This window comes from Equus asinus, chromosome 3 (genome assembly GCF_041296235.1).
Source record: "Equus asinus isolate D_3611 breed Donkey chromosome 3, EquAss-T2T_v2, whole genome shotgun sequence".
NCBI lineage: Eukaryota > Metazoa > Chordata > Mammalia > Perissodactyla > Equidae > Equus > Equus asinus.
In genome coordinates, this window is record NC_091792.1 from 68,414,594 (window position 1) to 68,432,115 (window position 17,522).

General features: G+C 41.3%; 1 protein-coding gene across 2 annotated transcripts in view; it reads left to right on the forward strand.

Annotated features, from left to right (window-relative positions):
- ENTPD4 (ectonucleoside triphosphate diphosphohydrolase 4) overlaps positions 1 to 17,522 on the forward strand; it is a 33,228-nt gene that overhangs the window by 5,053 nt on the left and 10,653 nt on the right. The window contains exons 2-9 of one of the 2 annotated variants that reach the window (XM_044766839.2): positions 4,199 to 4,287; positions 5,448 to 5,645; positions 6,166 to 6,371; positions 9,515 to 9,665; positions 10,447 to 10,550; positions 14,854 to 14,913; positions 15,196 to 15,350; positions 17,248 to 17,414. In XM_044766839.2, coding sequence (XP_044622774.2) covers positions 4,280 to 4,287; positions 5,448 to 5,645; positions 6,166 to 6,371; positions 9,515 to 9,665; positions 10,447 to 10,550; positions 14,854 to 14,913; positions 15,196 to 15,350; positions 17,248 to 17,414 — 1,049 coding nt within the window. In that variant the 5' untranslated portion in view covers positions 4,199 to 4,279. The remainder of the gene's footprint in view (positions 1 to 4,198; positions 4,288 to 5,447; positions 5,646 to 6,165; positions 6,372 to 9,514; positions 9,666 to 10,446; positions 10,551 to 14,853; positions 14,914 to 15,195; positions 15,351 to 17,247; positions 17,415 to 17,522) is intronic. The other variant, XM_044766840.2, reaches the window with a different exon arrangement.

The window sequence follows — 17,522 nt, forward strand, 5'->3', positions numbered from 1 at the left end:
AAGTAGTTGAAATTTTTTTCCTTTTTGTGTAAATTTTTAAGTCACAAATATTGTTTGTCCTAAGTTTTGGGTACATGGTATAACGTGGACAGCATAATAAAACCTGAACTGGTTAAAATGATTTTTCCCCCTTTGTCAGATAGGCATTAATACTTTTTACTCTGTAATATATCTTTGTATGTCTGTGTTTTATCCCCTCTTCTGCATTATAAATTCTTTAAGAGCTAGGTCCGTACCTGACTAACCTTTGTATCCCACTCCCAGCCATCCACGAAACAAACAGTGGTTGCTCGTGGCTTTTGTGACAGGCACTGGTCACTGAGGAAGCAGGTGCATAAGAGGCTGTCCCTGCCAATGAGGGGCTTGCTGTGTAATGAGAAAGTCAGCCACAGGTATAGTAGTGCAGCCCACTGCGATGATGAGCGCGTACTCTGGGATGTGAGGATTGGAAAGGTCCTCACTTGTGTCATGAGGAATACATAGGAATGCCAACAGATGGACCCAAAGGAGAGAGGTGTCGTGCAAATGCAGAGGACTACAGGGCGCTCCACTGACTTGCAGCTTGTGTTGAGTGTGTCTGGAACATAGAGTACCTATCTGTCCAGACTGTCTGTTAGGGGATAAGAGCAGGAAAATAGACGGGGACTGGGTCAGTGCTGTCTAATGCAGAAGCCCCATGTGGCTGTTGAGCACTTGAAATGTGGCTAGTGCAACTGAGGAACTGAATTTTTGATTTTAATTATGTTACACAGCCACACGTGGCAATGGCTGCCATGTTGAACAGCAGAAGACTAGCTGTGAGGGACCTCCTTTACCACCCTAAGGAGTTAGGACTTCTTCCTGAGTGAGAGAGGAAGTTGGGAGGTGGGAAGGTGTCATGGTTTCCGTTTGTTTTGGACAGATCACTCTAGTGGATAAGCTGTTAAGCTTTTTGGGTCCCAGAACTCTGACACTTGACTTCTTGCCAGGCACTTTCCTAGAGTCCGTAATGCTGGGAATGCAGCAGTCAACCAAGCAGACGTGCATCTGGCCCCTCCTGGAGCTCACATTCTAGAGGAGGGGACACCTGAGCAGGAGAAATGCACACACACACAGGGTGTTAGAGGACAGGATGAGAGCATGGATTCTCATGCTTGAATCCCAGCTCTTTTATTTCTATCATCTTCTATTGGCTGTGTGACCTTAAGCAAGTTACTTAGCCTCCCTGCCTCAGGTGTAAAATGTTGTGCAAATAGTGCCTACCTTGTAGATTGTTTGGAGGAATAAATTAATACTTGTAAAGCATTTGAACGAGGCCTGGCACATAATAAGCACTATATAAGTATTTAATAAATAAGTAAACGCTAAGGAGAGAAAATAAATCAGGGAAGGGAGAGGTGTTGAGGGGATGGGTGTTGAGGAGAGCTTGCATTATAGGTGGGGTAGCCAGGGAAGGCCTCTCTGAGAAGGTGACAGTGAGTGAGGACCTGAAGGGAGTGAAGAAGTGAGCCGTACAGATTATTTCCAAGCTGAGGCAGCAGCACGTTCTGAGGCCCTGAGACCAGACAGTGCCTAGCCTGTTGAAGCAGCCGAGACGTCAGGGCGGGTGGAGTGCAGTGGGAAGGGGAGAGGAGTGGGTGGGTCAGAGCGATAACGGGCCGAGATCCTGTAGGACTAGGTAGGTCAGGGTCGAGCCTTTGGCGTCTACTTCGAGTGCGAGTGCGGCGGGAGCCACTGGAGGATTCTGAGCGCAAGGTTGCAGGACCCCAGGCCTGAGCAGGGACCGGGTGGCTGTCAGCTTCGGATGAAGAATCTGTGCCTGAAGGTATCGGATGGAGAGCTGGAGAGCCGCTGGGTTGAGACTGCAGGTGGGAGACTAACTCCTGGGGCCGCTGTTCTGCTAGGCCAGGCCAGAGGCAGGAAGCTGCCCTCAGGCAGAAGCGGTAAGAAAAGGGACAGATTGTAGATAAACTGAGGTTAGAGAAATGGAAGGCATCTGTAGGAAATTGACTGTGGAAGGTGAAGCGGGGAGAGGGGTCAGGGGCGGCTCCCTCGTGTGTGGTGCGAGCAGAGACCGCAAGGGAGGAGCAGGTCGGGAGAAAAGAGGGCAAGGATTGCAGTTCAAGAGTTCAGCTTCGGAAACGTCTTCCATGGGTCTGTGCCACGTTCAGATAGAGACAGCAGTTGGTGCTTGAAGGTATCTGTAGCTCAGAAGAGAAGCCTGCAGTGGAGAAAGAAATGTTTTTTTAATTTATTTTATTTTTATTTTACTTTGAGTTCATAATAGTTTACATCATTGTGAAATTTCACTTGTGCATTATTTCTTCTATCACTACATTCCATCCATCACCACATAAGTGCTCCCCTTCAATCCCGTGCCCACCCCCGCCCTTCCCTGGTAACCACTGAAATGTTCTCTTTGTTTGTGTGTTAATGTTCCACATATGAGTGAGATCACATGGTGTTTCTTTCTCAGTCTGGCTTATTTTTCTTAACATAATACCCTCCAGTTCCATCCATGTTGTTGTGAATGGGATGATTTCATCTTTTTTATGGCTGAGTAGTATTCCATTATGTATATATATTACCACATCTTCTTTATCCAGCCATCAGTCAGTGGGCACTTGGGTTGCTTCCATGTCTTGGCTCTTGTGAATAGTGCTGCAGTGAACATAGGGGTGTATAAGTCTCTTTGGATTGTTGATTTCAAGTTGTTTGGGTAGATACCCAGTAGTAGAATAGCTGGGTCATAAGGTATTTCTATTTTTAGTTTTTTGAGGAATCTCCATACTGTTTTCCACAGTGGCTGCACCAGTTTGCATTCCCACCAGCAGTGTATGAGGGTTCCCTTTTCTCCACAACCTCTCCAACATTTGTTATTTTTAGTCTTAGTGATTATAGCCATTTTAGCAGGTGTAAGGTGATATCTTAGTGTAGTTTTGATTTGCATTTCCTTGATGATTAGTGATCTTGAACATCTTTTCATGTACCTTTTGGGCATCTGTATATCTTCTTTGGAAAAATGTCTGTCCTTATCCTTTGCCCATTTTTTGATTGAGCTGTTTGCTTTTTGTTCAGTTGTGTGAGTTCTTTATATATTTTGGAGACTAACCCGTTGTCGGATATGTGATTTGCACGTATTTTTGGAGAAAGAAATTTTTGAATCAGTCCAGTCATTGAAGCTGTAGATGAGGTTGACCAGGAATGGCGATCAGTTAGAAGAGAATGGAGCTGAGACAGAAAGAAGCCTGCAGAACAGAGCAGACGAAATGAGGCGACTTGGAGGATCCTGAGAAGGAGCTGTTGAAGAGCTAAGAAGCAGAGTAGGGGGGACAGCTGTCTGAGAGGCCTGGAAGAGAGAACGCAGTGCTGCACGACCAAGAAAGGTGCAGACTGGGAGGCGGCCCTTGGATCTGGCTGGTTGGAAGCGGGCCCTGGCTGTAGGCCCCTGTTTTCTGTGTGACTTGAGATGTGGGAGCTGGAGGAGTGGCAGTACTGTGAGAGTGACAGCTGACTAGGCTTGGTATTTTGTACATAAAAGGGAGATGTAATAGATATTTTTCAGATGAACGGGTATTTCAAATTCCCATTCAGTTAATCGTTCTGCCTACCTCCTACCCCCTCCCCTAATCTTTGTTAACATTCGCTGCCGTAAGGTGGTTAAGACCTATCTGGTGACCTGGTATTTTTGGGGCACAGATGTGCTTTTAAGTAGAGAGCACTAACTGGTGCCAGACTAGAATCATCTCTCTTGTGTTAGGCCTGTATCCCTGACAGCATGAAATTAACTTAGGAGTGTGTTGCTCAAAATAAGCCCTTCTAACAGCTTCAGTGCAAGGATCATGTTCCAGGTTATGTGTGGTTGGATTTTTTATTTTTATTTATTTATTTATTTTTTGGTGAGGAAGATTGGCCCTGTGCTAACATCTGTTGCCAGTCTTCCTTTTTTTGCTTGAGGAAGATAGTCACTGAGCTAACATCTGTGCCAGTCTTCCTCTATTTTATGTGGGATGCTGCCACAGCGTGGCTTGACCAGCAGTGCTAGGTCTGCATCCAGCATCTGAACCTGTGAACCCCTGGCTGCCGAAGCAGAATGCACAAACTTAACCACTACACCGCCAAGCCGGCTCCATGGTTGGATTTAAACACGCACTTGATAAAGAGCATAGACCTTTTCTTGGATTATGCCCTTTATGATTTTTCTTACTTGCTATGGCAGGAGGCTCGAACTCCGGGAGGACCCCAGTGTTTCTGTGTGAGGACTGACCCCAGGGCATTGCCTGACCTCTGACCTGTCAGCATGGGGAGGTGAGTGATGGCGCTGTAATACCCGAGATTTCAGTGCCACAGGAATAGGTCTTGAGAGGAAAAAACAATCTAAATCCCAAGTGCAAAGTGTGCAAAGTTGTGCTACCCTCTGTGTAACCCCTTGTTCTTCCAGGGCCCCGGTGGGGCTCCTGTCACAGGAGGAAGGTGCTACTGCCAGGTGGATTCTGCAGGGTTAGTGTCCTTTACCGGAAAGGCCTACATGTTGGAATCTGTGCGGGGCTGTAGTGGGCACAGGAGAACCATCTGTAAGCCTCGGAGTTGTGGGGAGGGGGTGCTAGACCCCATGGAGTAGACCAGGAACCCACATGGAGACTCAGAATGACAAACAGGAGATTCCTTTGGGTTAGCAGGCTACCTCCCCCTTCTGTGGGGCATTTTAGTCCAGAAAGAACTCTTTCTAGGGAAGAGTGTAGAAATTAACTGTAAAATAAAATTTATTCTAAAGGCAGCAGAATTGTTTTAAGCCTAATAGTAGTCTCTCGTTCCTGACATAAACTGAGAAGAAAAGCCTTTAATTGCAAAAATGTCTCAGGAATATTTCTGAAAACACAGGACATATAAAACTCATTTATTGACTTTGTTTTGGGGATGTAGTTAAAGATACTGTTTTCTCATTTTCTTACTCAATCATCAGGGAGAAATTTGCCTTGGAATTCAGTATTAGGAAAATCTTACTCCTCCTGAGCTATTTATATGTTTCTAATCTAATGGCAAAGTTTTGGCCACTAGGATGCTCAGCCACCTTTGCAGGCCTACCTTATTACATGCATTTCTGTGTACTAAATTGTCTTTTGGTTTCATCATTCTTAAATCTGATTTCATTATAGATCTATCTTACTGAACTTGTAAGCTGTCTCATTTTTTGAAACAAAAGAGTACAAATAAAAATCTGCATAATACTCTCAAAAAAGGGGTGAAAACACAGAAGTGTCATAAGCATCAGTGCTTAATTCTCATTCATAGGATTTTATAGTAATGAGTTTTATAGGGAAATATCAATATGGAGGATGCTGGTACACAGACACCCGCCGGCGGGGAAATAGGGTAGCTCACACTGACTGTGGTACTTGGCGGTCAGTTTAGGTGGGGGAGGCCTCTTTGGAGCAGATTGCTTTAAAATCTGTTTTTCGGAATTTCAGGATCAGCATCTCCTGTCTTTTTCCTGCTTCCTGGCATTTTAGTATCTCTCCAGCGGGATGTCCTCGAATTCTGAATACCCATTTACGCCAGATTATTGTTATCAGCATTCTGGCTGCTGCTGTTTCACTTTTATACTTTTCGGTTGTCATAATCCGAAATAAATATGGGCGGCTATCCAGAGACAAGAAGTTTCAAAGGTAAGAGAAAAAAAACATTTGTTTTCTAGATGGGCTGCCATTCCTTCATTTCATGGCTTCAAGACTTGGGATTAGGTTGGAATTTAAGGAACATGTGGCTGTAGGAAATGGATTCTGTGCTGAATACAGCATGACATGAAAAATTAAACTATTTGAAACTATTTAATCATTAGCCACCACATCCACGTTCTAAGAGGATTTAAACATAAGCTTCTTCTGTGATATCTTTTAAGCCGATTTTTCGGTTAATGTTGATAGTTTGGAAATAGAGTTTTGCTTTTTAGAACTCGTTTGAGCGTTTTAAAGGAGTGATGAGTGTGTGTGTGATTTAGGTTATCTTCATTACCGTCACTTGTTTTGTTTCCTTTTGGCTCTTCGCTCGTTCAGCAGTTGTAAGAATGTTACAGTGGTGCGCTGCACAGCCAAGACTCACTGACTTGGCATTTGTTTATTGTGTTTGCTCTGTTAGATTTAGATGATATTCTCTGTCTCAATAAAAGTGTATGTTTTTCTAAACAAGGTACCTGGCGCGAGTTACCGACATTGAAGCTACAGACACCAATAACCCCAATGTGAACTATGGCATCGTGGTGGACTGTGGTAGCAGTGGGTCTCGAATCTTTGTCTATTGCTGGCCAAGGCATAATGGCAATCCTCATGATCTGTTGGATATCAGGCAAATGAGGGATAAAAACCGAAAGCCAGTAGTTATGAAAATAAAACCCGGTATGTAAACGATAAATAGCTGATTGGTAAACAGCTTCTGCCTTTCACTCTCTATGATGTCTTCCACATTTTTCCCTTTCTCACGCCTTTCTCATCACCCTAATTCAGAGCTCACCCAGGACTCAATTGGTCTCCTGGTTTCACTTTTTTCCCCCTTTTCCATGCTTCTTGCATAAGATGACCAACACATTAATAAAATATCCAAAAATCTTGCCTGTCATTTTTGTCTCCTGCAGCATTTGTCACAGGGCTGTACTCATGGTGTCTGCTCACGTTTGCTACTTGGCATGAATTGTGGGGGGAGTTTTTCCTATCCAAATAGTCATTGGTCTTTATCCTTAATGACAAGGTAATTTCATATAACTCATGGATAGCTGTACTCTACGTTGGTATATATTTGTCATTTTAAACAAAATTGCTGCCCAATATATTTCTAATGTAGATTATTTAATAAGGGTGACTGTAGAACTTAGAAGAGCTGATATCATTATGTCCAGTTTTAAAGATATTAGAATTTCTAAGCCAGTGTGTTATGTAAAAGTTAGGATTTGCCTTCCCCTTTAGATAGTTTAAGTCAGTGGTTCTCAACGTTTCCTATATCAACACCATCTGCCTGGGCAGCACCTCTCTGTCAAGAACATTAGGAATGGAAGGTGTCAGGATGACCTTGAAATAGGCCTTTTACATCCTGATAGTTGATGATCACGGATTTAAAACAGTGGACCGTAGATCTTGATAGAATTTAGCACTTTTATTTCATCTTGCTAATGTGTTAAATAGTAAAATATTATATCAAAAACAATCAAGGATTTTATCTTTTAAAATATTAGAGAATGCTGATAAAAAATAAGCATAGCTTACTATCTCCTATTTCAAAACTATAAGTGAAAAAGAGATTCAGTTTTAACATGACAAAATACCTCCCCTCCTTGAATGGTTCCCGCCATGTGGACTGCAGACCCCTGGAGGCCTGTGCGTTCTTCACGGAGTGATTCAGGCCCCACCTCCTTCTTCAGCAACCCTGAACAAGCTGATTGTTCTTTGATTTTTAGGCAGCTGGGCACCAGCATATTGCACAGAAAATTCAAAATCTCTACTGAGTTTTTCAGGTTAGAGGAGGGGAACTTTATCTGACTCTCTTGGACAAGCATTATTTTGAAATCAGAGTTTGTTTCCGTGAATGAACATCATTTTTTCTATAAGTTTTAGTGATGACTAATTTTAGTTTTCTTTTTTCCCACCCCTTAAGTTTTTATGTATCCTTAATCTAGAAAGACTTTCAGGGTTAAAGTAATATTGATCAAGTAAAAAATTCACCAGAAGATTAAAAAATAAAACTCTAAAAAGCATTTTTCATTTCATCCAGCTTCACAAAGCAAGTTCCATCCGTGATTAAACTGCTCTTGTGGAATAAGATGAAACCTCCCATGCCTTAGAGTTGTCCTTTGAGAACAAAGGGCATCATCCCAGGGTATGCACGAGAATCCCATTAAAATCAGGCTTAACATGGTTCTCTCTGATGCTCGGAAGTGTTTGAAGTGGAAACTCAAGCACTTTTGATAGCACTTCTCTGTCCTGAAGCATGGAAGCTCGTGCATAGCATTACAGCAAAGCTCTGGACATTTTTTAATTAATAGATTCTGGATAGTTTTGGGTTTGATGTACATTGAAATAGCATTGTATGTGGAATAAAAAAAATCTGGCTTTTAGTCTGTTTTCTGCTGATTCTTTTGACAAATCATGTAATCTTTCTTGGTCCACAATTTTCTAATCTGTGAAATAAGGGATATGTGAATTTCTAAAATCCTCATCGTCTTTAATGCTGTAGGCTAGAGGACAGCTGGAAATATTCCATTCACTTATATTCTCAATCAACAGATATTTGCTGAGCACCTGCTATTTGCCAGGCACTGTGTTAGGTAGTGGAGAATATAAATTTGAACAAGACAGTTGTGCCCTTGAGAAACTTCCAGTTGAAATGAGGCAAATAAGTAAATAGATAATTTTGATAATGTGTAATGAGTGCTACAGCTAGAGGTAGGGGGAGCATAGAATGTAAGGAGAGCCCATCTTCAGGGTTCTGTTAGGAAGGATTCCGAAGAGGAAGTAGCTCAGAGGATGAGCAGGAGTTGCCCAGGTGAAAAGGGGTGGGAAGTGGGTGGGGAGGGAGACAGAGAAGTTCTTCCTGGTGGAGGCCATGGACCCCGAGGCCAGAGGATGATGCATTACAGCAATTTTTATTTGGTATAGTTGAAGCTGAATAGAAGGAATGTGGGAAGAGAGAGGATGGGTGAGTATGCAAAGCAGGTTATGCAGTTCTAGATTCGAGCTTTATCTGGAGGCATTGAGGAGCCAGAAAAGGATTTTAAGCCAGGAAGAGACACCCTTTGCATATGGAATTGTCGGGGGATGGCCAAGACTGGAGAATAGGGTGGTGCAGGAGGCTGGCAGGGTGGTGGTGTCCAAAAGAGATGAGGAGAAGTGAAATAGTGTGAAGGGTACCAAGGAGAGGCAGTCAGTGCAACCCAGAATGCGTGTTGGGGTGAGGGGGAGAGATTGTATCCAGGATACTGGCTTGGGCCACTGGATGGTCAACAATGGTGGTTGCTGAGGTAGGTAACTAGCAGTAAGAGCAGGTTTGTAGTGAAAGTCGAGTTCAGATTTGCATATGTTGAGTTTGGGGGCTGTGAGCGCAAGCACATGGCCATGTCCAGTGGACAGTTACCACATACTGATCTGGAGGTTGGGAAAGAGATCTTGGTGGCTACTGGTAAGATTTGGAGATCTAAAACATATAGACGGTGATGGCAGCCATAGGGGTGAGTGCTGCCTGAGGACAGTGGGAGCACGTTTCTCGAGGGCAGGGATCAGCTCATGTGCAGTAGATCCCGAGTGTCTGACACAGTAGATGTTCAGTTGGGGCTGTGTTTTTTTGATGACTGAGAAGAAGAGAGCATAGCACTGAACATTTAGTACCACCATCATTTAAGGAAGAGAGACTGTGGAAGGAGTTGCCAGAGGGATGGGAAAAATGAGGAGAGTACGGTATGTAGCTTGCATTTTTTTCAGCCTAGCTACACGGAAGAAGCATAGCTTATTAGCAAAGATAGCTACCTGCTAACAAAAGTGCCCTTTTTCTCTAGGCATTTCAGAGTTTGCCACCTCTCCAGAGAAAGTCAGTGATTACATTTCTCCACTCTTGAACTTTGCTGCCGAGCATGTGCCACGGGCAAAACACAAAGAGACCCCTCTCTACATTCTCTGCACAGCTGGAATGAGAATCCTTCCTGAAAGGTAACGCTCCACAGGGGCAGGCCAGGCCCAAGGTGGGGTGGGGGTAGGGGTGGTAGTTTATTTCCTCCTCCTCTTCCCCTGAATGTCCCTCCTCCCCGTCTTCCTCCTCCTCTCGCATCATGGTCATCAAAAGGGAAGACCTTCAAAGTTCTTTCTTCAGGGGCCGCCCTGTGGCCGAGTGGTTAATTTCATACACTCTGCTTCAGCGGCCCAGGGTTTTCCTGGTTCAGATCCTGGGCGCAGACATGACACCACTCATCAAGCCATGCTGAGGCAGCATCCCACATAGCACAACTAGAAGGACCTACAGCTAGAATATATAACTATGTAGTGGGGGACTTTGGGGAGAAGAAGAAGAAGAAGGAAAAAAAAAAGATTGGCAATAGATGCTAGCTCAGGTGTCAATCTTCAAAAAAAAAATTCTTCCTTCAAATACAGAATAGTCCCAGAACTGTTCCCTTATGCCAGAACTCACCAAATATCTTTTAGCGTATTCGTTTATGACTGTAAATATCAAACTATAAAGTTGTCATTTTAAAAAACCTGATTTTCTATTTATTAATTTAAGGATTGTTTGCAGTTGGAGTTTTACATCTAGAAATCACATAATTCACACAACTCATGAAAATTCCTTCCTAAAAATAAGCTTTTCAGTAAATTGCTTTGGTTTTAAAATTAAGTGTTTCATATAGGATACACCAGAGCCACAGTGTTGTTTCTTTTTTCAAAACAGAAAAACTCATAAAATATTTTGATTGTGAAGTCTTGGGTTGTCTTACAGCCAGCAAAGTGCCATCCTGGAAGACCTCCTGACCGACATCCCTGTGCACTTTGACTTCCTATTTTCTGACTCTCACGCAGAAGTAATTTCAGGGAAACAAGAAGGTTGGTATATTGGTCTTCGGTTTGAAACTTGGGAAGCTGTTCTTTTAAATCTTCCCCTTTTTCCCTAGTGTACACTTTAGGAAATTACTCTTAATATCTTAAAATTTGGGAAACCATAGCTTTGAAATATTATAATTTTTAAATGACAAAATTAGTTTTTTACATGACTGGTCTTTATTACCTAAACATTAAGCCATTAAAAATATTTAGTTTGTTTTTGCCACATTTAGGAAGCATATTTTGGACTCTTTTTTTTTTATTGTGGTCATAATAGCTTATAATGTAGGGAGATTTCAGTTGTACATTATTATTTGTCATACACCATGTAAGTATACCCCTGCACACCTTGTGCCCACCCTCCACCCCTCGTCCCCCAGTAACCACTAATTTGTTCTGTTTGTCCATAAGTTTGTTTATATTCCACATATGAATAAAATCATACGGTGTTTGTCTTTCTCTGTCTAGCTTATTTCGCTTAACATGATGCCCTCAGGGTTCATCCATGTGGTTGTGAATAGGATGATTTCGTTTGTTTTTATGGCTGAGAGTATTCCATTGAATATATATACATACCACATCTTCTTTATCCAGTCATCAGTCGATGGGTACTTGGGTTGCTTCTGTGTCTTGGCTCTTGTGAATAATGCTGCAATATAGCAGTGCATAAGTCTCTTTGAATTGTTGATTTCAAGTTGTTCGGGTAAATACCCAATAGTGAGATAGCTGGGTCATATGGTATTTCTATTTTTAATTTTTTGAGAAATCTCCATACTGTTTTCCATAGTAGCTGCACCAGTTTGCATTTCCATCAGCAGTGGATGAGGGTTCCATTTTCTCCACATCCTCTCCAACATTTATTGTTTTTTGTCTTGGTGATTATAGCCATTCTAACAGGTGTAAAATGATGTTACATTGTAGTTTCGATGTGCATTTCCCTGATGATTAGTGATGTTGAGCATCTTTTCATGTGTCTGTTGGCCATCTGTATATCTTCTTTGGAAAAATGTCTGCTCATATCTTTTGCCCACTTTTTGATTGGGCTGTTTGGTTTTTTGTAGTTCATTTGTGTGAGTTCTTTATATATTTTGGAGATTAACTCTTTATCAGATATATTATTTGCAAATATTTTCTCCCAATTTGTGTGTTGTTTTTTCATTTTGATCTTGGTTTCCTTTGCCTTCCAGAAGCTCTTTAGTCTGATGAAGTCCAACTTGTTATTTTTTCTTTTGTTTCCCTTGTCTGAGTAGACATGATATTTGAAGAGATCCTTTTAAGTCTGTTGTCAAAGAGTGTACTGCCTATATTATCTTCCAGAAGTCTTATGGTTTCAGGTCTTATCTTCAAGTCTTTGGTCTATTTTGAGTCTGTTTTTGTGCATGGGGAAAGATAATGGTCTACTTTCATTCTTTTGCATGTGGCTGTTCAGTTTTCCCAGCACCATTTATTGAAGAGACTTTCCTTTCTCCGTTGTATGTTCTTGGCTCCTTTGTCAGAGATTAGCTGTCCATAGATGTGTGGTTTTATTTCTGGGCTTTCAATTCTATTCCATTGATCTGTGTGTCTGTTCTTGTACCAGTACCATGCTGTTTTGATTACTATAGCTTTGTAGTATATTTTGAAGTCAGGGATTGTGATGCCACCAGCTTTGTTCTTGTTTCTCAGGGTTGCTTTGCTATTCGGGGTCTTGTGTTGCCCCATATGAATTTTAAGATTCTTTGTTCTTTTTCTGTGAAGAATGTCATTGGGATTCTGATTGGGATTGCATTGAATCTGTAGATTGATTTAGGTAGTATGGACATTTTAACTATGTTTGTTCTTCTGATGTATGTGCATGGAATATATTTCCATTTCTTTATGTCATTATCAGTTTCTCTCAGTAATGTCTTATAGTTATCTTTGTATAGGTCTTGGCTCTTTTGGCTAACCCCCTTGGCTAAATTTATTCCTAGATATTTTATTCTTTTTGTTGCGATTGTAAGTGGAATTGTATTCTTGAGTTCTTGTTCTGTTAGTTCATTATTTGAGTATAGAAATGCTACTGATTTTTGTAAGTTGATTTTGTACCCTGCAACTTTGCTGTAGTTGTTGGTTATTTCTAATCGTTTTCCAATGGATTCTTTAGGGTTTTCTATATAATAAAATCATGTCATCTGCAAACAGCAAGAGTTTCACTTCTTCATTGCCTATTTGGATTCCTCTTATTTCTTTTCCTTGCCTAACTGTTCTGGCTAAAACCTCCAGTACTATGTTGAATAAGAGTGGTGAGAGTGGGCACCCCTTGTCTTGTTCCTGTTCTCAGAGGGATGGCTTTCAGTTTTTCCCCATTGAGTATGATGTTGGCTGTGGGTTTGTCATATATGCCCTTTATCGTGTTCAGGTGCTTTCCTTCTATAGCTGTTTTATTGAGAGTTTTTATCATGAATGGATGTTAGATCTTGTCAAATGCTTTCTCTGCATCTATGGAGATGATCATGTGGTTTTTATTCCTCATTTTGTTAATGTGGTATATCACACTGAGTGATTTGTGGAGGTTGAACCATCCCTGCATCCCTCGTATAAATCCCACTTGATCATGGTGTATGATCGTTTTAATGTATTACTGTATTTGGTTTGCCAATATTTTGTTCAGGACTTTTGCATCTATGCTCATTAGCGATATCTGCCTGTAATTTTCCTTCTTTGTGTTGTCCTTGTCTGGCTTTGGTATCAGGGTGATGTAGTACTCACAAAGTGTGTTAGGAATATTTCTATCTTTCTCAGTTTTTTGGAATAGTTTGAGAAGAATGGGTAATCTTCTCAAATTTTCTTTGAATGCTTGATAGAATTCTCCTGAGAAGTCATCTGGTCCTGGACTTTTATTTGGGGGGAAGTTTTTGATAACTGTTTCAATTTCTTTACTTGTGATTGGTCTTTCAGATTCTCTATTTCTTCTTGATTCAGTCCTGGGAGGTTGTAAGAGTCTAAGAATTTGTCCATTTCTTCTGATTGTCCAGTTTGTTGGCATGTAGTTTTTCATATTGGACTCATTTTGATAGAAAAGGTTTGTATTTCTTGCCTAAGTTCTACACCATTCTGGAATTACAATAATTACCAAATTCTTGGAGCCTTCTACTGATTTACTTACTGAAGGGGAAATTATTCTTGACTTTGATGCACTGAGAAAATATTAGTTCTGTTTTCAAAGAAATTCTCCTATTTGAGAATAAAATGACAAGTTGATGAAATTATTTGGGGAATAGCTTGCTGGAAATGAAGGCCAAAAAACCTTTATTTCAGAATCCTCTATCATTTCAGCAAATAGTCCTCTGTGAAAGGCACAATGGAGAATAGAAAATTGGATGAAATTTGGATATTGCCATTGAGCTGTTTACCGATAAGTGAGGTACACAGTTAGCTGCTATACGGGGTAGAGTTTTAAGTGCCGTAAGAATGATAAGGAAAAAATATCACGGGAACTTGAAAGAGGGAGACGTTTTTCTTTCTGGCTAGGGGCATCACGGAGAAAGTGACATTTGAAGTGTGCCTCAAGGGACAGTTATAAGTACAGCATGCCAGGGCATGGTAAGGGCAGGGCTCTGAGAGAGAGGAAGTACATTCCAGCAGAAGAAATGATCTGAGTCAACACAGGAAAGGATACACTATGGACAAAGGAACAAAAGTATTTTAGTTTGACTGGATTATGGCCCTTTTGAAAGGTGGTGGGGATATTAAAAGTTGGACAGGTCTTGAATGGTCAGGCTGTGGAGTTTGGACTTGGCTCCGTTGATCAGTCTAATAGCAGAGGAGTGGAGTGGAGGAGGAGGGGCTGGAAGGGGATTAGATGGGCTGTCACTCCCTCTGACAGCTTACATCAAGGTGCTAATGCACGGGGCTACCGATCAGGTGTGGAAAATGTGAAACGAGCATCAGACTTGGCAACTGGGTGGAAGTGAAGGATAAAGGAAAGGAAAGAGTCAAAGTTAACTTGTTTTTAGAGCCTTGAAATTGATAAGTTTAACTTCATAAAAAGTAAAAATGCCAGTGTTTCAAGACAACCTGTAAATCTCAGAGGAAAACCAGCACCTAGAGAATTATATTTTCAACCTATGTAAATGATGTGAAACTACAAATTTTAAAGTTGAGAGTTCTTGGAAAACCACTAAGAGATAAAATACATCAGTAGAAATGTGTTATAGCAGGTGATGTTTTCACAGGTTGGCAGGGAGTAAAATAAATGAGATGTCTGCACAGAGTGCATTGATCAGTGTCACACAATGTTTCAACACTGTGTTCTTCTTACCTTCACCCCGTGAAATGTCTGTAGGTGTGTATGCTTGGATTGGCATTAACTTTGTCCTGGGACGATTTGAGCATATTGAAGACGGTGAGTATCTTGTTTCCAGCTACTGTGTCTAACTGGACATGATGGCTTTCTCTATTTAATCCAAAGGATAAAAACGGAGCACAGTTTTGTGACACAGCTGAGTGTGTAGGAGTGGAGTGAGAGGAGTGCTGTTTCACACAATTAACTTGATCTCAGTTGGGAGGAGTGGGCTGGATTTGCCTAGATATGCTTGAAATGTACCATGAAAACAAGATGACTCTTCAGAACAGCCCCATTCTTTAGGTTTGTTCTGTTCCCATTGCTGTTTCTTGCTCTCTCCAGATGATGAGGCAGTTGTGGAAGTTAACATTCCTGGTAGTGAAAGCAGCGAAGCCATTCTCCGTAAAAGAACGGCTGGTATTCTCGACATGGGAGGCGTGTCCACTCAGATAGCATATGAAGTTCCCAAAACTGTAAGCTTTGCCTCCTCACAGCAGGTTATTATCTGTACAAATTTCCTTCTGTTTGGTTTGGTTTTCATTTAACATGTCTCCATCCATTTTTGTTTTGTTTCTGAGTCTGAACACATCTTTACTGTGCTTGCTGAGGTACCACCTTCTCAACCCAGGAGAAAGGAGGCAGGAGGGAACCAAGGCAGACCTCCACTGACGTGTGTGTTTGTTCGTTGAATCAGCTGTTTGCATTCTGAACTGAGGGGTTCTCTTTGGTATACATGTCAATCACATGCCTGAGCTTTTGTTTATATTTTCTCTGCAGTCACTTCCTTTCTCAACAGGTATTGTAAAACTTAATCTAATAGCATCAGATTTCTTAAGGTATAATTGGGGAAAAAGCTTTTTTTATGGCTCAGGCAGCTTTTGTCTTTTCTGGAAAGAACTGAGGTTTGTATCCACTGATGGTTTACTGCTTTTCTCCGTCTTCTTCAGTGCTCTCAGTCACTGCCTGGGCAGCCTTGTGTAGAGAGCACCAAGAGGGTTTCCAGGCGTCTTCCTGGATTGCTCCATGTCTTTATTACTCTCTTCCCATTGAGCTGTGAATTACTTCCAAAGCCTGGTTTCCTATCCCCTAGCACAGCGTACTAGTTAAGAAAGACTTGGGTTGGACCAGCCCGGGCTGCGTCAGCACCCTGTCCTCACTAGTTGTATGACCTTTTGCAAGTCTCACTTCTTTGAGCTGGTTTCTTCATCTGTAAATGTAAAGGCAAGTGCCTCTACCACAGGAGTGTTCTAAGCTTGAAGTCAGATCATGCATGTTCAGGGCATCTAATGCACCGCCAGGCCCCGAGCGCTCGCTCCGTAAACGTGGTTCATAGGTTTATTAAGCACCTTGGAAAATTGCTTAGTAGGGGCCGGCTCCATGGCCGAGTGGTTAAGTTCATGAGCTCCGCTGCAGCGACCCAGGGTTTGGATCCTGGGCGCAGACATGGCACCGCTCGTCAGACCATGTTGAGGTGGCGTCCCACATCCCACAACTAGAAGGACCTGCAACTAAGATATACAACTATATACCTGGGGGGTTTGGGAAATAAAGCAGAAAAAAAAAAAAAAAAGAAAGATTGGCAACAGTTGTTAGCCTAGGTGCCAATTTTTAAAAAAAAAAAAAAGAAAAGAAAAGAAAATTGCTTAGTAAATTCAAGTGTTACAATTTATGTTTCGTGTTTCCCATCCAGACATGCCTCTAGAAACTGTTCCACTCTGAAAAAGTCATGTTTTTTCCCTCAAGATAAGCAAAAAATATGTATAAAGCAAGTCTGGGAAAAATACTGAAAAATCAGAATTAAAAATTTCCCATGGATGCATCATCCAAAAAAATCATTGTTAGCATTTTGGTGTATTTCTTTTCATTTTTCCTTTCCTATTTATAGTTTCCAGAAATATATTGTTTATAATTGATCTTACTATTAATACAATTTTGTGTCCTTTATTTAACAGTGCATAAACATGATCTTCCATAAACTATTAATTACCATAATTAATTAAACCCTCTTTGGAGTTGTATATTTGGGTTACATCAGTTTTTTCTGTCATAGTATTGCAAAGGACATCTTTCTGTATAGAGATTTTTGAATGTTTAGGATTGTTTCCAAAGCGTAGAATTCAATAAGTAAATTTACTAGACCAGAGGATATGAACTATATTGCTAACTTCCTTTTTCAAAAAGTCATAACAACATCACAAATGGGCAGCTCATCTGAAACTTCTTAAGTGAGAATTGTCATATTGAATTAGGGATGCTTAGAAGGATCCTTGGGAAATGCAGAAGCAGAAATTTTTGCTCCTATTAGATGAGAATCTTTTTAGATTCTTCTTTTTAATAGGAAGTAATTGTTTTTGTATTATTTAAAATATTAGTTTTTTATCCTTACGTCTGCAGGAAGAAATAGCTAAGAACTTGTTAGCTGAATTTAACTTGGGGTGCGATGTTCACCAAACTGAGCATGTGTACCGAGTCTACGTGGCCACATTTCTTGGGTTTGGTGGCAATGCTGCTCGACAGAGATATGAAGACAGAATATTTGCCAACACCATTCAAAAGAACAGGTAAAGCACCTTCCACTCATTGGCAGTCACTTTCAAACCTAGATCTCTCCTCCTAGAAAACATATCCAGGCAGAGCAGGGAGACCCCAGTCAACAGAAATGTGTCAGC